The 27643-nt window shown below is 44.0% G+C and overlaps 1 protein-coding gene across 3 annotated transcripts in view; it reads left to right on the top strand.

Annotated features, from left to right (window-relative positions):
• SORT1 (sortilin 1) overlaps positions 1–27498 on the top strand; it is a 59019-nt gene extending 31521 nt beyond the window's left edge. For 2 of the 3 annotated variants that reach the window (XM_046645196.1, XM_046645198.1), the window contains exons 6-20: positions 2689–2762; positions 5331–5380; positions 6564–6694; positions 9442–9586; positions 10444–10599; positions 12207–12313; positions 14985–15087; positions 15708–15876; positions 16435–16625; positions 18530–18719; positions 22191–22307; positions 22857–22965; positions 24852–24958; positions 25244–25367; positions 25584–27498. In XM_046645196.1, the coding sequence (XP_046501152.1) occupies positions 2689–2762; positions 5331–5380; positions 6564–6694; positions 9442–9586; positions 10444–10599; positions 12207–12313; positions 14985–15087; positions 15708–15876; positions 16435–16625; positions 18530–18719; positions 22191–22307; positions 22857–22965; positions 24852–24958; positions 25244–25367; positions 25584–25598 (1788 nt within the window). In that variant the 3' untranslated portion in view covers positions 25599–27498. The remainder of the gene's footprint in view (positions 1–2688; positions 2763–5330; positions 5381–6563; positions 6695–9441; positions 9587–10443; positions 10600–12206; positions 12314–14984; positions 15088–15707; positions 15877–16434; positions 16626–18529; positions 18720–22190; positions 22308–22856; positions 22966–24851; positions 24959–25243; positions 25368–25583) is intronic. The other variant, XM_046645197.1, reaches the window with a different exon arrangement.
• Positions 27499–27643: the final 145 nt, after the last annotated feature.

Genomic DNA, 27643 nt, shown 5'->3' with positions numbered 1-27643 from the left:
AGCACAGATTGTCAGGCTCCTCATGTTGTGATTGTTCCTTTCCTATGGCCAAACCACGTCTTTCTAATTGTTTCTTTTTTCTTAGTTCCTCAGTATATAAAGCATCTTGATTTCTGTCTTTGACACTCATGTATTGAATAGCCAGAGTCTTCAATCCTGGCGCCCCCTACCACATTCCTATATTTTCCCCGGAAACCAGTGTCCCTCCCAAGCCTTGCAACTGACATCTGAAAGTTCCCTGAGGAGCATGTTTGGCCTTCCTTTCCTGCAGAACCAGTCTCCTTTATCATGGATGTTAAGGGCCGAAATGGCTGAGTTGCTAGACTGTGATAATTATAATTATACTTTGTGTTTATATGGCTCTCTCTCATCTTATTTGTTAGAGTGTGGTCTACTGACCAGCAACATCAGATAGAAACCCCTGGGAGGCTGATTTAAGATGCAATTCCTGATTCAGATATAATAAGGGAATGATTTTTGGTTGTGAGGTGGCTGGTATTTTTAACAAGCTCCCCAGCTAAGCCCGCTGCACAGTATAATTTGAGAGCTGTTCTGGTGACAGAAACAGGATCATCAAATGTGAACAAGTCAGGCTGGGCAAAGAGAGGATGAAGGGCACTGGAAGAGAAGTCTAGGTCCTGGGCCTTCTGTGGGCAGATCTTTGAGCAGAGATAAGGCAGGAGGGATCAAGGAGGTCAGAGTTCAGCTTAGCCAAAAGAGGCTACAGGAAGGAGACTAGCCTGCTGGGTAAGCTTCAGATCTTAGAACAATAATTCCTGGAAGTTGACCTCCAGCAGCTTGAGCTGAAGGCCCTTCAAGGGAGCAAAGAGACCCCACAGGAATGGAGAAAACCATGGATTCTTTGACCACCTCATCTTCATTACTAAGTATCTTAAACAGACTATCCTCAGGAAGAGCTAGGCACAAAGTGCTTCTATGCTTGAAATTTCTTCCAATTAAGGGTAAGTTTGAAGTCCAAATACTCCAAGTGGAGAAGATGGACCAATTTGCACTAGTGTCAAAGTGGTGACATTAGACTCTTTCCTGTCTTTCTAAGTGGAATTAGGCGAGTTAGAAATGCTGGGAAGTGAACATTACCAGAGGAGGAAAAGTTAAAGAAAGGAGATGGTGGGTGAGAGTGGGAGCACTGAAGGTGAATTCTGCCTAGATCAGCCCCATTTAATTTCCCCTGTACCAGGACATCTCTGTCACGCTGCCACTGAATCTGAGCCCAGAAGGCTCGTGTTGCCAATGTAACTGACATTGTCAGTCTTTATCTTATTAAGTCTCTTCTGTTTTTGAAAGTATTGACCAATCTCTTCTTTTAAAAACTCTGCTTGCTTGGCTTCTGTCACATTCCCTGTGATTCTTTCCTACCTTCTAACCATTCCTTCTTGGTCTCTTTCTTAAACTCCTTCCAACCTACCCTTAAATCCCTGCAGCTTACTTCCCTCTGAGCAATCTCTTCCACTCCACTCTTACCGTTTTAACTACGGCTTATGATGTGTGAGATTCTCAGATCCTTCCCTCTGGCCCCGGCTTCCTCCTAGGGCTTCATATTCCTCTTTTGCTGCCCCCTGGATTTCTCTAGCTAGATGTCCCACAAACTCGTTCTGAGACTGACTTCTTCCTTTCTCTTCCTCAGACATGCTCTTCTTTTCTTAATCCTTATACTAGCTGAAGATTCCACAGTGCATCTTATCCCTTAACCAGAATCCTGGAATGATCGACTTCGACACACACACACACACTCCATCCGGCCTTACAGGATGAGTCATCCAGTCCTGCTGAGTCCAGCGTCTGAATTCCTCCTGAGCCTCTTCCCCGCAGCCGTGGTTTAGGGCCTCAGTCAGTCTTAATGAACTAATGTGTTGATTAGTCACTCCTCTTCCTGCTTCTAGTTTGGGCCCTCTGAAATTCATCTTTCCATTGTCATCCAAGTATTCCACCTGAAAAAGTAGAACTGACCAATCATTTCCCTGCTTAGAGCACCTTCCTTCTTGGAGTACCTCATATAAGATAAAGACCAGATTCCTCAGCATGGCGTAGAAGGAGGGCTCTCATGAGCTGGTCCTCACCTTTCTCCTTACCATTTGCTACCCCTCTCTTCACCTTTGAATGCTCCATCGACCTCTAAAGGCTTTTAGCTCCCTGCACCCACTGCAGTGATCTGTCACCTCTCTGCCTTAGTCTATCTTTGTGCAATAACATCTCAGCCCCCCCATTTGCCTTCTTTTGCTTACACTGCTCATCATTTAAGACTCGGTTCAGCTGTCTTCCTCACAAGCCATCTCTGATGCAGTGTCCCTCCCCTCCCTACTCTTACCCTAGAGACCCTGTTTCCATAACACTCACCACATGGTATCAAACTTTCTTCTTTTCTGTACCACTTGTTACACTGTGAGCTTAAGCAGAGAGTGTCTTATTTGTCCTCTTATCCCTAGTGCAACGTTTGGTACAGTGCCTGGCACATAGTAGGCACTTTATAAGCATTTGTTATTCTGAACTTCCAAAACCCCAAAGGGGCCCCCATAAGTGTGTGTGTGTCTGTAGAGCTCAGGCAGCTTGAATGGAACTTGAGTGTGTGTTTTTACTGTTCTGAATGGTTAGATATGAATTATTAAAGGTCATACAAGCAGCTGCACAGGATAAAGCTGGAATTCTGATAAGTCATTTATAATCTTTCAGAATGGCCTGTGGGTGTCCAAGAATTTTGGGGGAAAATGGGAAGAAATCCACAAAGCAGTGTGTTTGGCCAAATGGTGAGTAACAGAAGACTCCATCTGTGCAGAGCCCTCCACCTTTCCTGACAGTGCTGCCAGAAGTCACATGAATAAATATTGAGCACTTGCTCTGGGCCAAGTACTCTTCAGGGTACCGTAAAGGATACGAGACAGGGGTATGACACAGACCTTGACCTGGGAAAGAAGACTTAGTCTCACTGAATGTTAGAATGTAAAGTATAAAACAAGGCACATGACTGAGTAGCTGCTGTCTGCAAAAGGTCTATTCTCCATAAATGGTCAGAACAATTGGAACAGCATGAAATACAGCTTTGATCTGGGGACTTACGTACTTCCCTTTGCCCAGATTTACACTCCTTCATATAGACGTCCATTTAAGTGTTGTGGAATATAGTGAGGAATCAGGAAGAAAGCCCAAAGAGCTCACACTGTCCGTGCGCCAAACTCATTCACTGCTCTCGGTGGGACCCCCGCCAGGTACCTGCTTACAGATGACGTAGTGGAGGCGGCTCTTACTTAGGAGTCAAGTCATCTTGGTTCTGACCTGGCTTTGCTGCTCGTCAGTGGCTTAACCTCTCTCTGCTTCACTTTTTTCCTTCTGTGAAAGGAGATTTGTCTGGGGAATTTGTGGGATGGTTAAGCAAGAATTGAATTAAGAGCCTTCATACCTCCAGAATTCTGATTCGGTTCAGACCCTTGTTTAGAACCTCTTTCTTCTTTCTCGTTGACTAATTTCAGCCAGTTTGTTAATCTAGTTTCCCAGTTTGTAGTAGATTGCTGCCAGAGGTGGGGTATGTGAGTGCTAACAACAAGCAGATGCCAGCATGAGAGCCCGCTGCCCGAGGGCTGCGTGCAGGCAGGAGAACTACAAGAACAGGCGAAAAGTGAGAGAACTTGGGAGGATGAAGTGGTCTGGCGCTAGATAGAGGGAGCACACATGCCTCAGCAGCTTCTGATGGGCGTGCCGGGTTATGGGTCCGCACAGTTCATGTTCACGATGATGACCTCTAATCCCAAGGAAGAGATTAATATTCAAAGTCCTCTGCTTAGGGAGTCAGGGAAACGTGTAATGTAGACAGTGCTGAACATGTCAACCAAGATTAGCTAAAATATAAAGAAATGTTGCTTAAATAAAGTGGGCCTTTTCCAGACAATGCTGGTTAAATGAGGTTTTCACAGCACCACTGTGTACACATGCCACATCTGCTGTCATTTTATGTATTTTAGTGAATTGTGTTTGTACCTTATATGGTCCCTTCAGGAAGGAAGGAATTTTTAAAGTAAGTTAACAAGTTATTTCACTCCTGATGGACCTAAACTATGTAAGCTGTGTTCAAATAAGACTGCAGTAATTTTGATTATTAAAATTCATCTTTACACACGTGTATCAGGTCACCACGATGTACATTTCAAATACCGTACAATTTTGTCAATTTTCCTTCACTAGAGTAAAAAGAAACAAACAAAAAACCCATCTTTAAAGCTAAAAAATTATTTTAAAATAGTATTTTATCTTGTGTCCTATACAAGTTTTTTTACCTTTTGTAACTCATTTCTTTGTTTAGTGTCTAAATATAAGATAAATGTGTGACTGATAACTGTTTACTCACCTTTTAGATCTTTGATTTCTAGGAATTTACAACGTAAAGTTCTGAAAGAACCTGTTCAGACGCAGCACCTTTGCTGGTGCTAGTGTCTAAGTGCTCTCAGGTCTGAATCTAGTTCCCTGCCAACTCCCTTTCCAAGTTACAAGTTAAATAATTCAACCTCTGAACTAGTTGTCTATTCAAATGAAAGAACTAAATTATTTAGCTTCTGCACAGCCCTGAACTAGGTTCTGAGGGGAAATGTGAAACTTAGTACCTGCCCTGAAGGAGCCAGTCGTGTAGTAGGAGGGATAAGGCATACATTGTGCAGTCAGAATAACTAAACAGGAGATGGGGGAGTGCCAGCTGGCTGAGGCCGGGTGGCGCACTGCTCCAGAACAGGCTTTCTCAACCTCGTCGGCACCAAGGACATTTGGATCAGATAATTCTTTGTTGTGGAGCTGCCCTGTGCATTGTAGTGTGTTTAGCAGCATCCCTGGCCTCCATCCACTAGATGCTAGTAACACATGTCCCTTGGGGAGCAGAATCACCCCTAGTTGAGAACCACTGCTCTACAAGTTTGCAGCAGAGAAGCTTTCCAGTTGGGGTGACAGGGAAGCTTCAGGGAAGAGCCAGATTTTAAGCTGGAGCCTGAAGATTGGGAGGGTAAGATTTGCTTACATAAGGGAAAAGCATTTTAAGAAGGAAACAGTATGAGCAAAAGCAAGAGGCAGATTTGGAGAGTGTAAGGAGATCAGTTTGACCGGCCAGAAGCATTCGCATAAAGCAGTCGTGGACTGTGGAAAATGCCTGGGGCCAGGCGGGGGGCTGCCTTGCCTGGCGAGGCTGTGAGAGAGGCAGAGGCATAGCATCCGAGAAGGCTGTTTCAGCCAGTGCCTGTGGAGGCTTGTCAGACTTGCTGGGGGCTTTGTCACTACGCTTGGCACAATCCATTAGCAGTCTTGAACCACATCTTCTCCCTGTCTTTGCCTCATTGTAGGGGATCAGAGAACACCATCTTCTTTACCACCCATGTGAACGGCTCCTGCAGTAAGTATGTCTTAGTCCCAGAAAAGAGTGTCCTGCTGTCCACTCATAGTAGAATATTCTGGCTTCTAAGAGGTAGAAACGTCAAAGATCCTTCCATTCTCCAGTAATTTCAGTAGCTAAAGATAGTGGTTAATGATTTTTCATATCTTGAAAGTACAACCAAATTATTATATTGTGCCTAGAACAAATAAAAATGCTGGCTGTACATGGAGACAGTATATTTAATTTTAGCAATGTATTTACATAAAATAAATATTAGGCTACAAGCAGTAACAAATTGAAGTGAATAGTGATTTCTGCAAAAGTGCGTGGACTGTGTTTGTGTTGGTGGAAGCCGTTGACTTCCCAGTCAGTGACACTCTCGAAGCAGAGAGCAAAATCTTTCGTTTATTCATTCAGCAAATGCATTTCATTTATTCGTTCATTCACTTGAGCACCGGCTATAGTATGCAAAACCCTGTTCTGAGGGTGGAGAGAACAAGACACCCAAGTGTCTTCAGTTCAAGTGGGGATGTTGGGTGATCAACAAGAAAACCAAAACTCAAACAAGACAGCTTAAAATAGAATAAGATAATTTCAACGATGTCCTAAAGAAAGTAAAGCAGGATGCTTATGGCTTTGATATTTTTATGCAACACTGTATTGGAATTAAGTAAATTCTTTCTTTCTTTTTTTTTTTGAAATATGAAGTTGTTTTATTAAAAATGGACTTGTGAGTTAAGTCATTCAGTAATAATTCTTGAGATTGTTAGTACATTTTATTCTAGTATACCTTACATTTTACTTTTTTTTATTGAGTTCATAATAGTTAAAATCAATGTGAGATTTCAGTTGTACATTATTTCTTGACTGTCACCAATAAGTGCTCCCCTTCACTCCCTGTGCCCTGCCACCCCACTCCCCTGGTAAACACTGAACTGTTTTCTTTGTCCAGGTACTTGTTTATGTTTCACATATGTAAACTCTTTCTGTCCAGTGTAAAACCTCACATGGATAAAATAAAACCTAGATGTGAATTTCCTATGTCTAATGCCATATCACATTTATACTGTCACTTGATTGATGTGCATAGGATTAAAAATCCTAATTTAGCTATAAAATTAAGAACAATTCTAAAACAGTTGTTCTGAACTAGAGGCTCTCTGGTCAGGGAAATTTTAATTAATATTTTGTCTTGTTTAAGAAGCTGACCTTGGGGCCCTGGAATTATGGAGAACTTCAGACTTTGGGAAAAGCTTCAAAACCATTGGTGTGAAAATCTACTCGTTTGGCCTTGGGGGACGTTTCCTTTTTGCCTCTGTGATGGCTGATAAGGTGAGTGTTTACCTCTTTTCTTTGGGTTGTGATATTTCTGTAAATATGCCTCACATAGATCCCTTTTACTACTTGTACTGGCAGAGTTTCCTGCCTTTTTGCAAGATTTAGTGTCACTGTAAGATTTGAGGATGCCTCTTTTATAGAGGTTGGTTGACTCCTCTGCCCTTTGGCCTGTTGTCACCACATGAATTCTGGTATCTGTTTTGGGATATGTAGACCCAGTGTTTGGGCTTTACTCAGATGTGGATAACTGAAAAAAGCAATCCACTTGCTCATTATCCAATAATAGTAATAATAGTGATAGATAACGTTAATTGAGTACCTAGTTATACTAGGTACAACTATTCTTGGTCCCAGGAATATAGCAGTGAACAAAACAGATGAATGTCCTGCTCTCAGAGCCTATATTGAAGTAGTGAGATAGATCCTAAACTAAGACATATGATGTAACATTAGGTAGCGATTAAAGCTATGAAGAAATATAAAGCAGAGTAAGGAAATGGAAAGTGACGGGAATTGGAGCAGAGCTGTTTTAGATGTGGTGGTTTGGCTAGGCTCTCTGGGACCTGACTTAAGGGAGAGCATAGCTGTCTGGACATCTCGGCTGAGGAAGTGGTAAGTGCAGAGACCCTCAGACTGGAGCGTGCTTGAAATATTGAAAAAAAGTGAGAAGGGCAGCATGGCTGGAGCACAGAGAAGCACTGAAGACAGGGAGCAAGTGGCCAGGTCACACAGCACCTTTGTAGCTCATGATTAAGTCTTTGGCTTTTGTTCTTGGTGTGTTGGGAAGCTGTGAAAGGGTTGTGACAGGGGAATGACATAATTTGGCTTCTCTTTTGACAGAATAGTTGTGTGCAGAATAGCCTGACGGGGTAGGAGTGGAAGCAGCAAGAGCAGCTGGGAGGCTGTTGGAGTGGTGAGAGAGATGGTGGGTTGGACGAGGCTGTTAGCAGTGGATGAGGGGAGAAGTGGTAAGATTGTGGGTAGATTTTTGAACATATTGCCAACAGGAATGGCTGATGGATTAGATGTGGGTTGTGAGAGAATGAGAGGAACCAAGGATAGCTTTAGAGTCTTTGGCCTGAGCAACTGGGCGAATGGAGGTGCCGTTTACTAAGATGGCAAAGGCACCAGGAGAAGCAGGTTCGTGGAAGGAAAATCAAGAATTCAGTTTTGGGTATGAGGTGCCTATTAGACAGATATCTAAGTGGAAATGTCAAGTAAGCATTTGGGTGTATGAATCTCCCAAAATTACTTGGTCTTTAAAGCCATGTGACTAGATGATATCTTCTGGAAGAATGAGTAGGTAGAGAAGAGGTGGGAGGACTGAGGACGCTCTGAAGCACCCCAATGCCTAAAGGTTCGGAAGAGGTGGAGAACCCAGCAAAGAAGACTGAGAAGGGGAGACCAGTGAGGTAGGGGGAGTAGGACAGTGTGATGTCACGAAAGCCAAGTGAAAAAAGTGTTGCAAGAAGGAGGAAGTAATCAGCTATTTTAAACTCAGTTGATCTCAGTTGAGTTGGCTGAGTTCTGAGAATTATCCAAGGAGTTAGTGACCTTGACAAAAGCAGTTTCTTTGGAGTACTGCGGTTAAAGATTGATTAGAGTGAGTTCAGAGAGAATTGGAGATGGGGAAGTAGACACAGTAACTATAGATAACTCCCTCAGCAATTTTGTAATAATCCTCCCAACAACCCTGTGAGCTAATACTGTTATCTCAGTTTTTATTTGAGGAAATTGAGTAACATGCCAAGGGTCATGCAGGGGTGGAACCCTGGCGGGAGTCAGGCTGTCTAATCCAGAGGTAGCCTCTGTTTTGTCGCCTCCTACACTGTGCTGCTACCATCTACAAAATTTAAATTCTAGTGTGTACTTTTGAACTCCAGTTTCTGCCTATAACAGAGTAAGATTGGAAGGAAACATCTAGATATGAATTAGAAAAATAAGTTAAATGTACTTGTCACTGAACTTTAAAGAGTATTTAATGTAAGGAGGCTCTGAGACTAATTCTTATGCCCTGGCTAAATGTGTCTAGTAGCTGTTTTAAACTATTTATCAGAGAGTAGGTGTTAATTGCCTGCTTAACAGACTCCTTTTAACAGCTAAATACTCCCTGATCACCTTCCTTATATTAATTTCTGACTCTCCTTGGCCTCTTCCCAGCCTCTGCAGGTTCCCTTCCTTATGGCTGTTCTGAGAGACTTCCTTAAAGAGGAGGCGGGTCCCATCCTGACTTCCCCTGTAATCTCTCAAGCCAGATATCATCTCCATTTTCTAGACCCTTAATTATCTGATTCTTTGGATTATCCCAGGACTATCTCAAAGGGACCAAACTTTTATGCAGCAGTCATCATTTTAAGAATTATCTGAGCAAGCATATGCAAATGGTTATAAAGCCAAACTAATGATGGTCCCATCAAACCCTTAGCTCTCTTGAAGGAAATTGAAATGTCAGAGGTTGGGAGGATGATATCTTATAGGGCCATACCAGAATGAAGAAACCAAAGAGGAAGTCAAGATAGCCTTCCTTAAAATAGAAGGGATTGTTCCATTGCCTGGAACTTTGCTAGAGGTTAGAAATTGCTTTGGTAATTGGTACTGGGACTTTTCATTTACCACAGTTGTACCCAGTGAGGAAAGGGATAATGATACTTATAATTATTAATAATAATGTTCCTATTCGTGTCCCTGCACATGGCATCTTGACAGAAAATTAAAAAGGTAAATATTGGCATTTGTTCCAGGATACAACAAGAAGGATTCATGTGTCAACAGATCAAGGGGACACATGGAGCATGGCCCAGCTCCCCTCTGTGGGGCAGGAACAATTCTATTCTATTCTAGCAGCCAATGATGACATGGTGTTCATGCATGTAGATGAGCCTGGAGGTAAGAGCTTTTTAGTGGCCCACCCTTGAGATTTAAGCATAGAGATTTAAGCATGGAGATGCAAGCTTCAAGCCCTACTTTGAGTAGCTTTCCTTCTTAAATGTCAATTTTTCCTCTTATCCTAGGAATTTATTAGTGTCCCACTGCGTACTCTGTCTTAGCAATAATATGTAGCCTCTGTTTAAAAGGCACTTGTTTTGACATTCTAATATGGTTTATGTGTATGTTCAAGTGTTCTAGAGCAATGCTGCTCAAAAAATGGTCTGAAGACTGGTACTGATTTGCAAGCTATTTGTTACCAAATGAATACAGAAAGCAAGAGCAGATGTTTAGAAACTCTTACAGACATTTGGCAAAGTAATTTTATCTGTATTAAATCTAATTGAAAAGTTGAAGATTATGTTTTGTCTTTTGTATTTTATTTTTCTAGTGATTAATTTTTATTATATTTTACAAAAGCATTGGTTTGTGACATAATGGAAATATAAACATTGATTTTTCACCACAGATAGTTTGAGAAGCATTGTTCTGGTGTATAAAGGTTTAGAGATGCGTATGATATGAATCTAAATACAGTGTCTCTGCCACCAAAATGTGTCAGGGAAGAGCTTTTCTGTAGCTTCAGATTAATTCATTTAACAAACTCAGCATCTGCCATATTCCAAACACTAAGCTGGGTATTAGAATTAAAGATGGACACAAAGAGCTTGAGTATCAAACCTCAGGTCTGTGTCTACATCACAAAGAGAGACAGTTGGCTAATGTGTGCCATCAGTCAGTCATGTGCATGGTTAGACTGTTGTTTTCTCTCTGTTCCCCCCCAAAACTTACTGTTTTTGTTTGTTTGCCTATTTCAGATACCGGATTTGGCACAGTCTTTACCTCAGACGATCGAGGCATTGTATATTCCAAGTCCTTGGACCGACATCTCTACACCACCACGGGTGGTGAGACGGACTTTACCAATGTGACCTCCCTCCGCGGGGTCTATATAACAAGTGTGCTCTCTGAAGGTGAGTCTTGGCACAGCTGTTCTTCAGCTGAACATACTGGGAGTTGAGGCCTTTGGGGAGACTGATGGTCCTGCCCACTCAGTAATGCTGCTTTCCTGGCCAACAGGCCAACCCATGTGAATTCTGGCTCTCTATTTTAAATAAGTTACGGCAAATAAAACTAAGAAAGAACAAAGCAACAGCAGGTAGAAAGAAAGATTTTTTGGGTGCTGTGTTGTTTATAGAAGAAGTCTTCTCTATTGGGAGGTTCAGGCCTACAGGAAGGAGCTGGGTTTGAACCCCTTCCTCTTTCCTCCTTGTGGAGAGGGTTCCTCTTGTGTTCCTCTCAGTGGTTCTGCAGAGCTCACCTTTGCTAAGGCCCAGTTACACAGATAAACGCGTCACTCTGAAGTACAAAGACTCTTAAGGTTTTGTTTATGTATTTATTTTTTGGTAGGAGCTGGGGAACGTGTGTTTTTATTTTGTAGAGACCTTGCAGTCTACGAGGTCCTAAGTGCTCTTGGCCCCCTCTTTCCTCCCTAACCTCGCCTCCAACGCTTCTCTCCTCCGCTCTCGTCACTCAGCCCTCTGCCAGCCCATAAACGCGCCAGGTGCACACACTCATGGTTTGGAGATTTGCACTGACTGTTCTCTCTGTTTCCCCAGATATCTGCCAGGCTGACACCTTCCTCCTTTCCATCTTTGCTCATATGTTGCTTTCTGAATGAGTCCTGCCCTGACTGCCATATTTTAAATTTCACTCTGCCCTCCCTAGCTCACACACACACACTCAGTTTCCCTGTAACCATGCAAGTTTTTTCCACAGCACTTATTTTCTAACCTACTGTATAATTTACCTATTTACAATGTCTGGCGTTTGTCTGTCTCACCCTGGTAGAATGTGTACTTCACAAAGTTTTTTTCTGTTTTGTTCACTCATATATTTCCAGAAGCTTACAACAGTTTTCACATAGTGGGCATGCAGTAAATATTTATTAAATAAACGAATTTTCCATCATTTGCTTTCTAGATTTTCCTTGGAAAATTCAAAGTGTGTTATTTCTGAATTTAAACCTGCAACAGTTTGTATCGTTGAAAACAGAGAATGGGGAAGAGACATGAGAAAAAAAAGAAAATATATAAGAGGGATAGGATCTGGAGTAGTGGAAGGACAAAAATTAGGAGTTATTAATTGACTAATGCAGAGACATTCAAATCTTGAGATTCCCTGAAACAAGCCCGGTACCATGGCCTTGTCTCAGTGAGGATTAGGAGGCCTTCCCAGGGTAGACTTTGCTTCCAAGGCCAGGAAGCAGGGGAAGAGAATGGACGTCAGCCTGTCTGTGTTGGCAAGGAGATAAAAGGTGTGTTTTTCCAAAAGTGTCAGATGATTTCTGGAATCAGTTGGGTCCTGTTCAGGTGGGAGGCCTTCCTCCAATATCATATTTGGAGTGCTGCTCAGTTACTCACCCCACGAAGCCGTTTTGTTGGATGTTAGAAGCTTGTGGGACTCCAGGGTTCTAATGGTGTTAAGTAAGCTCAGTTAGGAGAGGGTTGTGCAATGATAAACTGAATTTAATAGGGTGCTTCCAATGTATCAGGCTGAATATCACTCTTGTCCCATTCAGATAATTCTGTCCAGACTATGATCACTTTTGACCAAGGAGGAAGGTGGAAGCACCTGAGGAAGCCTGAAAACAGTGAATGCGATGCTACAGCCAAAAACAAGAAGGAGGTTGGTTTTACGCCAGTTGTCATATGTATTTGGAGCGAAGCAGCCATTCTGTTCTCTTGTCAGTGCCAGGCCTTTGAATAAAGAACTTTTGTACTTGATTAGGGTCCACAGCTAAAGGTGGAAAGTTTGGAAACGAGAGTAATGAAATTAACTTAGAATGTAGGAAATAGAAACTACTAAAAAAGACCAAAATACTGTGAATTATTTGTCTTTTAAAGAAAAACAAAACTGAAGGCTAACAATGTGTGTTTTATCAAACTGCTGAATGAAAGCAGAATGGATAGAGGGGCCGGTGGTGAGTTGGGAGTCAGCCTGGCAGCTTTGAGACTTTAGGAATTCTGCAAAAAGCCATCGTCCAGCTGTTCTTGAGCCATGCAGAGCCGTGCTGGCCAGAATCAAGAGGAGGGGAACTCGGCCTTCTCTTCCCCCCTGCCTGTGCTCCGCACGGCAGGTGGGTGTGGGTGGTGACCCGGCGGTGCCCATGCAAGCGTGAGCCAACCCCTCTGAAGAGAGACTGAGAGCTGGAAACACAGGTGCTGCTCCAGGAGACCCCAGCTTCCAGGAGTGACAGGTGTTGACAGGCAAGAAAAAAAGAAAAGCAAAACAAGCTTTGTGTCTGACACTTATAGAATTTGAGAGGGGCTTAGGGGAACACTGGGAGTTTTCTTCAAAAACTGATAGTGCTGGTAGTTCCCTTGCTCTCCTCAGGATCTGCACTCTGCTGTTCTAGGCTGGGCTTTTTGTTCTAAGAACCTCAGACAGTGTGAGATCAAGTGCACCTACGCCACCCCCAATGTGCTGTCTCCCTCCTCTCGGCTCATAAGTGCTGTTGAGTCTCTCTCCCTCCTGCCCCCTCCCCCAGCCCTCTGCCCTGGCCTTGCCCTGCCCCTGCCCTCCTCACCTCAAGCCTGGGCAGGTACGGTGGCCTCCTTACTGACTTTGTGCCCACTTTCGCACTCCCCTGTCTGTCCCTCCTCAACACTCTTCCTGCTCCCCCTTTGCCTGTGACTGGCCTGTGCCTCTGACCTGGTGAACGAAGGGCCTCTCCTCCCCTTTCGGGCTCTCTTCTGCCTTTACATTGTTGTTCCCCATTCTATCACGGACACACTGCTTGTCGTAACCCTTGCTGCTCCCTGAGTGCTCTGCCCCTGTGGCCTGCACGTGGTCTTCCTGGGGTGTTCCTGAGGAAGTGGAGCCTGTCTCCCCACGCCTCATTCATTAGGATCAGTGGAAATCCTAGCCATCCTCAGTGCCATCTTCAGTTAGAGCTAATCTTTCCTCTTTGTTTCACTAATAGTTTGCTTGAACCTCTTTCTTTATTGTGGTAAAATATACATGACATAAAATTAACATTTCACCCTCTTTTAAAGAACTAACTTTCAGTCTGATTTATACCTTAACTAGTTTCTGGGAAATATTTCTTAAAGACAAGACTGAATCTTATTTTGAATCACCACCACCTCTTTTATAGTATCTGAAATATGTCAGGCATTCATCAAGTTTATTTGTGTGGGATCATTCTTTAAATATTGATCAGAGGCTTTGATGTAGTACAGGAATAAAATAAACTGACAGATTACATATGAGAAAGTAATTGCATAATTTGCTTCCAAATATACTAATGCATTTTAGAATCAAGACTATCCCACTGAGCCTATAACTCAACAACAAAAAAACAAATAACCCAAATTAAAAATGGGCAAAGGACTTGAAGACATCTCTCTAAAGAAAATATACAGATGGCCGATAAGCATATAAAAAGATGCTTGACATCACTAATTAGAGAAATGCAGATCAAAACCACAGCAAGAGATCACCTGACACCCGTTAGGAGGGCTACTATAAAAAAAGAAAACCCGAAATAAGAAGTGTTGGTGAGGCTGTGGAGAAATTGGAACCCTTTTGCACTGTTGGTGGGAATGAAAAATGGTGTAGCCTTTGTGGAAAACAGATGGTGGTTCCTCAAAAAAAATTAAACATAGAACTACCGTGTGATCCAGCAATTCCACTTCTGTGTATATAGGCAAAAGAATTGAAAGCGAGGTCTCAAAGAGATAGTTGCACACCACGTTCATAGCAGGAGCATTCACAGTAGCCAAAAGGTGGAAGCAAGCTAAGTGTCCATCGACAGATGAATGCATAGGCAAAGCATGGTATATACATACAATGGAATAATATTCAGCCTTAAAAAGGGAGGAAATTCTGATGCATGCTACAATGTGGATGAACCTTAATTAAGGACATCATGTGAAGTGAAGTAAGCAAGACACAAAAGGACAAATACTGTGTGGTTCCACTTATATGAGTTACCCAGAGTAGTCTAACTCAGAGACAGAAAGTAGAGTGGTGGTTGCCAGAGTCTAGGGGGAGGGTGGAATGGGGAGCTATTGTTTAATGGGTATAGAGTTTCCGTTTTGCATGATGAAAAAGTTCTGGAGATGGACGGTGGTGATGGTTACACAACAGTGTGAATGTAATTAACATTACAGAACTGTACACTTAAAAATGATTAAGTTGGTAAATTTTGTGGTGTGTTTATTTTCCATAATTTAAAAAAAAGGGTTATCCCACTAAGGTCTGGGTTAAGTTCAAAGCTTTATTAGAAGGCTCTGTGACATGAGTGAAATATTACACCTTTGGTTTTAATCTAAGCTTTGGTTTCTTTTCACAGTGCAGCCTTCATATTCACGCTTCCTACAGCATCTCCCAGAAACTAAATGTTCCAATGGCCCCCCTCTCAGAGCCTAATGCCATCGGCATAGTCATCGCCCACGGTAAGCACCCTCCACTCCCCTCCACAGGAAGAAGTAGCTTAGCACACGAAAACTCACTTATATCCTTGAACCTATAAGAAAACCACCGTATGTGGCTTTTACCATCCTTTGTAGAATTTCTTGCATGATAATGGTACTGTGAGTTTTTCATAGACTCCCATCAGAGAGAGCAACATGCCTTCTCCCTTTCCCAAATTTTCAGTGGCGTTTTTTTTCCTTTTTCAAGAAGCATGATGGGGGTCTGTGCCCGCGGCCGAGTGGTTAAGTTCATGTGCTCTGCTTCGGCGGCCCAGGGTTTTTCCGGTTCAGATCCTGGGCACGGACATGGCTGCTCATCAGGCCATGCTGACGCGGCATCCCACATAGCACAACCAGAAGAACCCACAACTAAAAATACACAGCTGTGTACTGGGGGGCTTTGGGGAAGAAGAAGAAGGAAAAAAGAAGAAGAAGAAGAAGATTGGCAACAGATGTTAGCTCAGGTGCCAATCTTTTAAAAAAATAAAAGCATGATGGGAAATAATCAGAACAAGTTCATTCAAAACTATTCTCCTGGCAGTAAATCCTCTCCGTTTCATTTGTGCTGATTTGTACTGACGAGGTGGTGGATTGTGTTGCAGGGAGCGTGGGGGATGCCATCTCAGTGATGATCCCAGATGTGTACATCTCAGATGATGGGGGTTACTCCTGGGCGAGGATGCTGGAAGGACCCCACTATTACACCATCCTGGATTCCGGAGGCATCATCGTGGCCATTGAGCACAGCAGCCATCCTATCAATGTGATTAAGTATGCATGAGCTCAGCTCCACCCAGTGTCTGCAGAGAGGGCAGCTGGGGGTTGTTCTTCGGTTTGTTGGGGGAAGTTACTGAACCTGATTCATGTTTGTGCATTCTGCAGAACTTTGGGGAAGGTTCTTGAAGGGATTGCAGTTAGAGAAATTCAGATAAATGGCTTTGCTTTTTCCTCTGACTCCCTCTACCTAACACTTTTTGTCACTTTTTAAAAATATTCTTTCTCTCCACAAGAATGTTATGGAAGCATGTAAGCACCCTGGATGGGAAATGACATACAAGTTCTTATAAAATAATTTCTGTTCTTTTATTTAGATGGTAGGTCACTACCCTACCTTTCCTTTGAAAGAATTTTTATAAAGGGATTTTCTTCCTTACTCTCTGAATGAATCCCCTTTCCCTACCCTGTTAACATTAAAAATTAATGTTAGTAAGCCATCACCTAAATATATGAGGGTCTTTCTCTGGTTTGGGATCCAACAGCCAGAGTGGTTTCCTGATATTCCTGTAAATGTTGATCCTCTGTCACGATCTTTGTCTAATTTGGTTTCAGGTTTTCCACAGATGAAGGTCAGTGCTGGCAAACCTACATGTTCACCAGGGAGCCCATCTACTTTACTGGCCTAGCTTCAGAGCCTGGCGCCAGGTCCATGAACATCAGCATTTGGGGTTTCACGGAATCTTTCCTGACTCGCCAGTGGGTCTCCTACACCATTGATTTTAAAGATATCCTTGAAAGGAGCTGTGAGTGTCTCCTTTGACCTTTTCTACCAGAAACTTGTAAGCCTATTTTCCTAAATAACCAATTCAGTTTAATTTCGTTTCACTGGAGTAAGAAAATACATTTGAAGGATTGAAGGATGTTCCATGTGGGTAATCAGGCAATGGGATGCTTTCAGAAAAACAGCTTCCCTCTTTGGACTATCTCTGTCCAAGAGAAAGAAAATGAGGGCCACATATGTAATTTAAATTATTCTATCAGCTACATTATGAAAGAGGTGAACTTAATTTTAATAATTATCTCCATATATACAAAAATTATCATTACAGCATGTAAGCTATATTAAAAAATCATTAATGAAATATTTTATTTTTTTTTTCTTCTAAGTCTTCAGAATCCAGCGTCTATTTTACGCTTACCCGTATGGTAAATCTCAGTTCAGACCGTCACAGGTGGCGAAGGCTGTCACGTAGGACAGTATAGCTTTGCACTGTTAGAGCTAAGTTACATCCTATGAGACTTTTTCTGATTGTGAGGATAATGCATGCCTGTGGTAGTCTAAAATTATTTCATAACATTTCAGGGTTTTTCACCCTTGATTACAGCAGAACTGTAAAGAGGAAAGTGTGTTGCAAAGAGCATCTGATTGTGTCACTTACAAAATGTTGAAGTGAGGAAGTTTTCATGACAAGAGTTTTGGCTTGAATGTCAGTCACAGGTGAGGCTCTGGAAGAGCTGCTGGGCAGGCGTGAAGCCCACACTGGCCATTTCAGCCTTCTGTGGCTTCAGACTAGAAGCCGTGTTAAAGACCCAGAAAATGGCTTCAGAAAAGGAGTTAAAATGTTGGTTGCAAGGTGTTCCTAAAGAATCACAAGCAAACCCAGGCCCGAGTACCGAAGATGTTGACATTGTACTGAAAATATTGAGAAGAAAAGAAAAAACTGGAGAAAAAGTGACCACCCTGTGACCTGTAGTTACTTGTTGGCGTAATATGACAAAAAACCTAAGGTTTTAAGATGCTTTGGCTGAGCTTCAATCGTGACTTCTGTTACACTCTATGATGGATCATTTCCTTAGAATGTTAATTCAGTGACTCCTGGAAGAAGCCAAAGCACTCGGTTTGGACCTTACTTTTTTACAAGATGTTTAAATATGATTTGATACTGGAGAGTCATTATTATCTCAATTCATTGAATAGGCTGTAAAGGATCCAGCTTACGAGTTTTCCCCTCGGCAGGCAGCTCTGCAGTTATCCCTAACGTCTAACGTCATTAAAAGGTTTAAGCACCTGCTGTTTAACAAGCTCTGTGCTGCTCTCCATATCCTGAAGGATGAAACCCTAATCCACAGTCTTTAGGCCATGAGTCATTTTTCCAGGAGCGGGTGATAGAATATACTAAGCCAGGTTGACTGTCATCACCAGTCTTCATTTGAGAGCCAGTCGACTAGAGTGAAAAGTCTAGAAAGAGAATGTTTTCCCTTCTATTTGAAGCAAACTAACTCATAGTGAAATTGAACCCATGTGTTTGACTGATTGGTATCGTGTCCTAAAGGAAAACATCTGATTTCTTACCTCGGCCAGCTCCTGCTGAGGACACAGGTGTACAAGACACGTAGATGGCAGCCTCTCAGATTGGAAGGAACCCTAGAGGTCCTCTATCCAGTTTCCCACTTTGAAACAAATAAGGATTTTCCTAGTACTCAGATGAGTGGTGAGATGCAAAGAATCCTCCTTTGGCATGAGGGAATGCCAGTTACCGGTGGGCTCCAACTAGGGTAACTTGTGTTCGAAATTCTAAAATGAGGCAAAAGGTTGAGTCAGACATCCCCGCTTTCCCTCTCCTTGTTCTTCCTATAGCCTGGCAGCTGCCGCATGTGCGTGGGTTCTGTGCTGTGCAGTTTCCTGAACAGCCTGTCTTTCCTTTAGGTGAAGAGAAGGACTATACCATATGGCTGGCTCACTCCACAGACCCTGGAGATTATGGAAATGGCTGCATTCTAGGCTATAAAGAACAGTATCTCCGGCTGCGCAAGTCATCCGTCTGTCAGAACGGTCGGGACTACGTAGTGACCAAGCAGCCCTCCGTCTGTGCCTGCTCCCTGGAGGACTTCCTCTGGTATCAGCATCCCTCACATCCCCGTCAGCCCCTCCCCTGCTGGACGAGGGGAAAGACAGTTGTCTTATAGGACTAAAAATATTTAAATCCTTTTCTTCTCCAAGAGTGGAGAACTGCTGCTTCTTATTAACAAAATTGAAGCACAGAGAAAGGGAAGCCAAGTTGTTAATAATTGAACAGGTAATATTATCATATCAGACAGTCAGTTTTTGGGCAGAACCAGCAACAGCCCCCAGAAATCCTGACTTGGCGATTGTGGGAAGGAGAGGGGCATATAAGGAGGAAGACGATTAAAAAATAGAGAAAGATGATAGGACAAAAACATCAAGAAAAGGGGTGCAGGAGCTAAGAGGAAATTGGACTTTAGTGAAGAGCCTGACGGCCTGAGTTCAGCAGGTGGTGCACTAGGTTTTGAGTTGTCTGCAAAACTGAAGGCAGAGAGGGTATGGTTCTGTCCTGAGATACGGAGTGACGTTAGTGTGTTTATGGTCCATCTGTCCCATCAAGGTTTAGAGGCCATCAACGTGGACTCCCTAGAATCCAGGCTTAAGGGTTAGTTGCTGGCTGGCGTGGGATTAGTTGATTATACAAGTACACAGAGTCCCTTGGTAGCCTAAGCGAGGTAACTGAGGGCAAATAAGAGGAACTGATTCACACCACAGGTAGGATCTTCTGGAACTCGTCACCTACAAAAGGTACTGACAGGAGGAAAAAATGGATCCTAAAGAATTTGGAAAAGAAGGCAGGCAGTCATGTCCTCCCTCGCCATATTCTCTCAAACTGCAGGTGGCAGAGAAGACTGCAATGAGTGAACCCCAAGTCTGGCCCAGTGTGGTTCCTCCTGTGTGGCTCATGTCTGTGTGTGGAATGGCCAGGGTTCTCCCTGCTGATTCCACAGGGAAAATTTCCCTCAGATCATTTGGGTGCTACCGGAGGGCTCGGGCTGGTTGATACTGTGGAACTCCACAGGGCTCTCTCCCATCCTTCGCTGCACACAGGCGAGGCTCTTCATTCCCTGAGCTGCTCCTGTTTTCCAGACATGCTGTGCTGCTTCAGAGCTCCATGCCATTGCTCATGCTGCTTCCTCTGCCTAGAACGGCTTTCCACATTCCCTCTTTGACCCCACACCTGGTGACTTCCTACTTGGCCTTTAATACTGAGCTCAGATGTCACCTCTTTAAAGCCTTCCCCGGTTTTCCGTCATCTAGGCTCCCACAGTACCCCTATTATAGCATTTCCAGTGTTTTAATTGTTGCGTGTGGGTTTGGTTCCCCCGTTAAACTCTAGACTCCTTGAGGTCATATTCTATTTCGTAATCGTGTAGTAGTAATGACAGCACCTGATGTTTACTCAGCACTTACTCTGTACTAGGCACTGTCCTAAGCAATTTACACTTAACCACAGCAGCCCTGTGAGATAGGTACTGTTGCCATTTCCATTCACAAAGGGAGAAATGAAAGTACAGAGAAGTTGTGACTAATGTGCTCGTGGTCACTCAGCCAGGAAGAGGTAGAGCTGGATGTGGACCCGTGGTTCAGCTCCAGAGCCCGCACACGGTACCACATGTGCTTGAGAAATGTGTACTTTGTGAGCGGGGAGGGTGCTTCCCCTGAGATTTTGGACTGAATACCTAAAATTTTACCAGAAGTTTCCCCCTGCTATTGGAGGGGTAGTGTCTTCATCTTTTGCTCTTCCTACCCTCTCCCCTAAATATTTGTCAGAAACATATTAAAGTACAAGCAGGATCTATATATTCCCCAAATATTCCTTGAAGACTTGCTGTGCACAGGGCAGTGCAAAGTGGTAGTGGAAGTCTTTATAGATTCTCCTGGTAAGATGCACACAGTTATGTTGTGAAACGAGGTGGTAAGTGGCTGAGGGTTTAGAGAAAGGAGAGACTGTTCCATTGAGCGCTGCAAGGAGGTGGGTCCAGGAAGGCTTTGTTGAGGAGGTGGCACTCAAGCTGAGCCCTGAGAGCTGTAGGACTTGACTGTGCACATCTGGGAAGAAGCAGGTCATTAAAGCCAGCGGATGGGTGTGAGCATAGACACCCAACGGCGTGATGGGGAAGGGCGGGCTGGAAGATAGGCCATGAGGGGAAGTCACAGTAGTCACAATAAAGAAGTAAGTGGGGTCCAGGTGGGGGTGCTCAGGCTAAATTTTCAACCTAGATGATGGGAAGGAAATTCACGTCACAGACAAACATAAGGAAATGATAGGAGAGGCTGGCACGAAGGAGAACTGATGGGTTTTGAATGTTATATTTATCTGAGGTTCTGTCAGCAAATTTACGTGGTGATGTTCAGCGGATATTTGGAAATGTAGGATTAAAGTTCAAGAGAGGTGAAACCTGGAAGTTTTAGTTGCAACCACACATAGCTAAGCTTACAAAAGGAGAGCAGATACAAAGTGAGACTGAATTGTAGGACCTTGGAAAACATCTGCATTTATGGGTTAGGAAGAAAGAAGAGCAAGCAGTGACCAGAGAAACAGACGAGTGCAGCCTTGCAGGGCCAAGGTGGGTAGGAGCACGATGGTGTGTCAAAGGTCAAGGTGAATGAGAACAGGGAGGACTCCCCTGGGCTGGGTAACTAGTGAGCCCTCGGGAGCCTCAGACATTCATTTTCAGGGTTGCATAGGGAGGTGAAGCCAAAATGCACAAAATAAAAAGTAAATGTGTAAAATAGAACAAGTAAAAAACACACTTTTAAGAAATTTGGCCAGTAAGGGAGAGGAGGATGGAGGAGACGGTTAGGTGCAGGCTAAGGAGAAGCCACCAGGTAACTGGGACTGATGGTCCCTCCCATGCTGTCAATGGAGCAAGGTCGCAGGGCGGTAGTCAGAATGGGGCCAAGGATGCTCATGTCGGGGGTCAGCCTTGGAGAGGTGGCAGCATGTTATTTCTTTGGGGAAAACAGAGAAAGGAGAGCAGATGGCTGGCACTGTGGAGAGATGGGATAGAATGGAGGCAGGGACCATCTAAGAAGCTGAGAGGGTCAGAAATGGGGGAGGCAGGAAAGGTTTTACATACACCCCGTGGTACACCTCCATGGGGTACAACATAAGAATGAGTTATTTGGAGGTTAATGGAAGAATTGCTGGGTGTCCGTGAGTTTAGATCTGTTGCCGCTGCCACTATTTCTCTGTGTCTTAGTTGCAAGAGTCCTCACTCCATGGCAGGCTGCAGCCATTCCTGTCCCTGAGCCTGAGCTGTCTGTGCAGGGCTCCCAGCCTTGGGGCCCCTAGCTACTAAGGCCACCAGGCTTAATCCATAAGCTGTTTTCCCCTAGTTAATCCCTTTCCATGTCTGTTTTCCTAAATGGACCTTCTTTCTAGATAGCACAGGCCTTCCTGAGCTGCTCTCTGGCAACCCAAGACTGGACTAGTAACCACCCACTGCCCCACATGCTTGCTAGTTGCTTACTGTCTTTCAACAACTTTGAAAGGTACTTTATTGGCTGACTCTTGCAGTGATTTTGGCTACTTCCGTCCAGAAAATGACTCCAACTGTGTGGAACAGCCAGAACTGAAGGGCCACGACCTGGAGTTTTGTCTGTATGGAAGAAAAGAGCACCTGACAACCAACGGGTGAGATGGTTTTTCTCCCTTACCCTGACAAAGGAGTTGCCACTGTTCAGAGTGAAAAGCTGCTTGTCTCCACACAGAGATCTGAGCAATATTTCAGAATGCTCTAAAAAAACACTGTCCAATAGAACTTTCTGTGATGATGGAAATGTTCTGTGATCTGTGTCTGATACAGTAGCTGCTAGCCTTGTGGGGCTATTGACACTAGTGCAACTGAGGAACTGAATTAATTTTAATTATTTTAAGTTGAAATAGCCACTATCCCATTTTTGTACCACATTTAACGTTTTTCCCAGGTCACAGTTCTTGCTCGCAGTCTCTTAAGGTGGAAAGCGGGCATGTCTTGCAGCAAGGCCAGAGATGCTTTGTCTGTTCAAGGCCAAAACTACATAAAATATCGCCAAAACATCCCTGTGGATCTTCCCAAGGCCTGAAAGATAATATAAGGACAAGAAGCTTTTCTGCAGCTTTTCAAATCTTATTTTCAGGAAATAGACAGGAATCCGAGAGTACATCCTTGTGTTCTGTTAACAAATTTTCTCTGCCTTTCAGGTACCGGAAAATTCCAGGAGATAAATGCCAAGGTGGAGTGAATCCAGTTCGAGAAGTAAAAGACTTGAAAAAGAAATGCACAAGCAACTTTTTGAGTCCAGAAAAGCAGGTATGGGGGCTGGCCCCATGGCCGAGTGGCTAAGTTCGAGCCTTCTGCTGCAGGCAGCCCGGTGTTTCGTCGGTTCGAATCCTGGGCACAGACATGGCACTGCTCATCGAGCCATGCTGAGGCGGCATCCCACATGCCACAACTAGAAGGATCCACAACTAAGAATATACAACTATGTACCGGGGGGCTTTGGGGAGAAAAAGGAAAAAATAAAATCTTTAAAAAAAAAAAAAGAAAGAAAAGCAGGTATGTTAAAGTAGATCTGGTTTAGTTACAAGTGGGGTTTCATGTTCTGCCAGGAATAGTCAAAGTTACAACATCAGGAGTTTTATTGCTGAATACAAAGTGGCCACACTACTTCTGTCGACTTCCCTTTGCACAGGAAACTGTTAGGATGGTCACGTAACCCAGTGATAAGCTCATCTACTGAAAACTTTTTTCTTGGGGAAAAAACGGTATTCCATAAAGTCCTTCCAAGTCTTAGAAGCATAGAGTTGAGGAAATTTCTGAGGCTTGGAGTCATTTAAGAAAAAGACTCAAGAAGTTTGGCTGTAAAGGGCTGGAGTTTTGCACCTGTGGAAGAGAGGAGCACTGGGCCATAGGTAGGGTGCGTCTCTGTGCCGTCATGCCAAGTGTATTCAGAATGAAAGACTGAGCTGTGGGGATAATGGGCTGGTTTTTATTTGGAAGTGAGTTATGGGGCTGATTACAGGTGTGGAACTGAACTCTGGCTGGGATTTGGTGAGGAAGAAACCTCTCGACAAAGAAGCCCTGGACTGGCAGTGGGACTGGGGGCAGTAAACAGTGGGCCCCCGCTTCCTAATCTGTAGACTGAGAGGTGGACAGTCTGCAGTTCTCTCCTCTCTAACCTTCTAAGGGGTGAGGGCCTGACAGGGGATGGGATTAAGAAGGCAGTGGGAGGGGCCAGCCTTATGGCCGAGTGGTTAAGTTCACGTGCTCTGCTTCAGCAGCCCAGGGTTTCGCTGGTTTGGATCCTGGGCGCGGACATGGCACTGCTGATCAGGCCACGTTGAGGCGGTGTCCCACAGAGCACAACCAGAAGGACCCACAACTAAAATATGCAACTATGTACCATGGGGGCTTTGGGGAGAAAAAGGGAAAAATAAAAATCTTAAAAAAAAAAGGCAGTGGGAGAAGAATGTGTGGGTGTGTGTACTTGTCGAGGGACAGGTTCCTCCTTCTTTGCACCCCACCCTGTGCTCCTGGTGGCTGTCCTTGGAGTGTTTGTGTGTGTAACTGCACAGGACTCCCACTCACGGGGACACAACTTGTCCCAGAACCCAGCTCCGCCATCCCTTGGATACACTGAAAACACACACTCCCCATCTCCCACCCTGAGGTAGGTAGGTCACACTCAGAGGGTGATATGAAAAAGCTTATTTATAAAAACATGCCAAAAATTAAGTTAAAAGAATAAATCTTGGTGTCATATGATGGCCTGCCTGATACAGCATTGGCACAGCTTCTTCCCAGGTAATGGCCCTGTTCTTGATTCGTTCAGCCCACTATTAGCATAGTCTCCCTTTCCTGCTCCAGAGCTTATAACAGTGGTAGTGGGGACAGTCACAATGACCATTTGATCTGGGGAGTTGCCAAGACTTCCAGTGTACCTTTGACATCGAAGCCCCTGAGATTGCAGCATTCTGATGGCTTCAGGGCAGTTAAAGTTCTGGTTAGCCTCTGCCAGCTGTGGTATTCTCCTGGTCACATCGAGATGGTTTGTCTTGAGGGGTTAGAAAAGTATCATCAAGTCCCTGGCGACTGCACAGCATTCACAGAGAAATGAGGGGAATGAGCAACCTCTTTGAATTCAGTCTTGGAATATGCATGCCCACAATTTTTTGTTTTTGTTTTAATTTATCAAGAATTCCAAGTCAAATTCTGTTCCAATTATCCTGGCCACTGTGGGATTGATGCTGGTCACAGTCGTAGCAGGAGTGCTCATTGTGAAGAAATACGTCTGTGGGGGAAGGTAAGGACATGGAGGCCAGTCAAAGGTACTGAATTTAACCCAGAAAGTCAGCTAAGGGCATGTGGTTGAGTCTGCCCTTGGCAAAAACTAGCTCGTTGAAGCGATGTTCCTGAAACATCAGGCCCAGATCTTCTCAGGTCTTATGTTTTCCATATGCCAGCTGTGGGCTGTGCTTCCTATATGCGTGACTCACTCTGTGAGCATATAAAACTCGGAAAATCCTCAGTCCTGTAAGAAATGCACCCCTGCTCACACTCGAGGGCTAACGGAGGTGTCCATCCCCAGGTTCCTGGTGCATCGATACTCAGTGCTACAGCAGCACGCAGAGGCCAACGGTGTGGATGGAGTGGATGCTTTGGATACAGCCCCCCACACTAATAAAAGTGGTTATCATGATGACTCAGATGAGGTGAGACTGTCTCTTCTTGAGGGGTGGCCCAGAAGTACAAAAAAAGAGTGATTCTTTTCCTATTCACGATCAAGATACGATTCAGGCAAAGGAGGGTATAAACGGGAAGCAGCAATTTAATGACTGTAAGACGTGGCCGGCCCAGAAACTAGGTAACTGCTTTCGAAATAGCAACTTTTTAGTCTCTAAATAACACGGGCTCTGTCTTCTTTTCAGGACCTCCTGGAGTAGCTCCTCTGCGGAGCTGGGACTGAGCATGGATGACGGAACCGCAGTACCTCCTACACTCCCTGTGGCTCCAACTTGGGGAAATAAATTTCCCATTGCGAGGGACCCATCTCTGTTTCTGCTGCTTCCATCAAAGCCAAAAGGACCTATACTAAAGAAGCACAGGGGGCAGGGAGCCCTAAACACTCTAACAGTTGGCTCTGAGAAGAGGGGAAAAATTTAAATTCTTTAACTTTTTATTTCAAGTGCAGTTCTTTTGCAAAGTATGGGCTCTTTTGGTTTTGTTTTTTAAGGGAAATGAAATGGAAATTGAAGGGAACATTTCACTAACCCCACTCTTGCATGTTTTGCATGGCGCCTGCCCCAGGGCACCTGCCGACTCCAGCATCAACTCTCACAACATACTTGGTGCTGTCCCTGGCCTCTGCTGGTGACACGGAGCAGCTGCAGAGATGAATACAGAGGCTGCGATGACTGGCACAGCCTGGGCAGCCTTCCTTCTGGGGACAGCCCTGCTCCAAGGACATTGCACACCAGCTCCTCACAGATCCTCACTTTTTGTTTTTTTTCCTAGGGACTATAGACCACAGTGATTTTTCTTGTCCCCTGTTTAATTAGGCAATACCCTTGTTAATTGCCCTTTGGCAACTAACTTCATCATGTGCTTCCAAGACACTAAATCAGGAAAACTTAAAGAGCAATATTTTTAACTTGGGGCAGGAAGAAGGGAGCAGCAGAGAATTGACTAGATTTACCACCTATTAAAGGAGAAATTCTTGCCTCTTGCAAGATCTTTCAAGCCATGCTTTGTGTGTGTGCCAGTGGACTTGCTTGAGGACCGGGTTCAGGCCTGCCCTGGATGTCTGCCCAGGTCGAGTGACCTCTTCTCTCTAGCTGGTGGTGGTGGGCACGATGCAGCCCCTGAGGACTGAACATCCCAGGCTTCCATGTCTCCTCCTACTTGTTGGGTTGACTTGTTGGTGAATCATTAGAAGCGCTGCTCGTTTGCATCCTCTTAGGTTACTGTTGTATGTGGAGCCAGGACTAGACATGTTTTCAAATTTATAGGCTTTTCTAAAAAAAAAAAAAATCAGGATTTTATTACCAGGCTCTCCCTTTTACCACTTTTTCCCAGTTTTACTAAGTAATTTGTTGGCATGAAACTTTTGGCCGAACCATCTGAAGACACACTTCCAGTATAGATGATTTGTTTACATTTGATACATTAAGTTCATAGTTTAAGGAAGTTTTCCATTTGACATTTTTTCGAATTAAATAAAGTATAGAATGTAGTGAGGTGGATTTTTGGGTGGCCATATAGTAATGGAAAGCTGCAGTGATTAGTTTTAACACAGCTTGAATATGCACTAGACGGGAATACTGTAGAGTATGTTTGAGTCTTAGCCCGCCTGCTGTGCTGGTCACAGTTCTCCCAACGATTGTGATTGGGACGTCCTTTGGTGACTGCCATTTTGCTGCTAGTTCATTTTATGGCTAGAAAGTCAGTGGAAAGTAAATGTGCCAAATTAACTTTTGTCAGAATGTGTGAGCAGATGGCTGCGTTCCCTCCTCCCCCAAGAGGATGAGCAGCAGAGGGGACGGCGGGGAGGAACAGGAGAATTTTAGAGACTTTGAAACTGCCGTAAAATTAGATGAGTCAGGAACTTCCGTTAGAAAATAACGTTAGGGTGGTTTTTGTGAAGAGAATTAATGTTTGTTAGAGCCAGAGAACACTAGTCTTTTAGGAAAAGCTCATTCATGATTTTTAAATTAAAAAACATTCTAAAGGTAAACCACCTCAGAAATGATAAAGTGTCAGCCTTTGTCCCAGACACCCTCCCCTCCTGCCCATTGTTAGTTTGATGCCCAGAAAAGACCTGCTTACGCCCCACACCTGATTGTCCCAGCGTGTCCCCGCCGGAGTAGACGTGCCAATAGACGGTGATTCTCTGAATAGTTTTAAGATGTAAGAAAGCTAATATTTTTCTGTAACCATATAAGATTGGGGCTCTTTGCTTATAATGATACTGGGATTTCTGTAGGACTTG

Source organism: Equus quagga, chromosome 18 (assembly GCF_021613505.1).
Source record: "Equus quagga isolate Etosha38 chromosome 18, UCLA_HA_Equagga_1.0, whole genome shotgun sequence".
Classification (NCBI taxonomy): Eukaryota; Metazoa; Chordata; class Mammalia; order Perissodactyla; family Equidae; genus Equus; species Equus quagga.
This window is presented reverse-complemented; position numbering and strand designations above follow the sequence as displayed.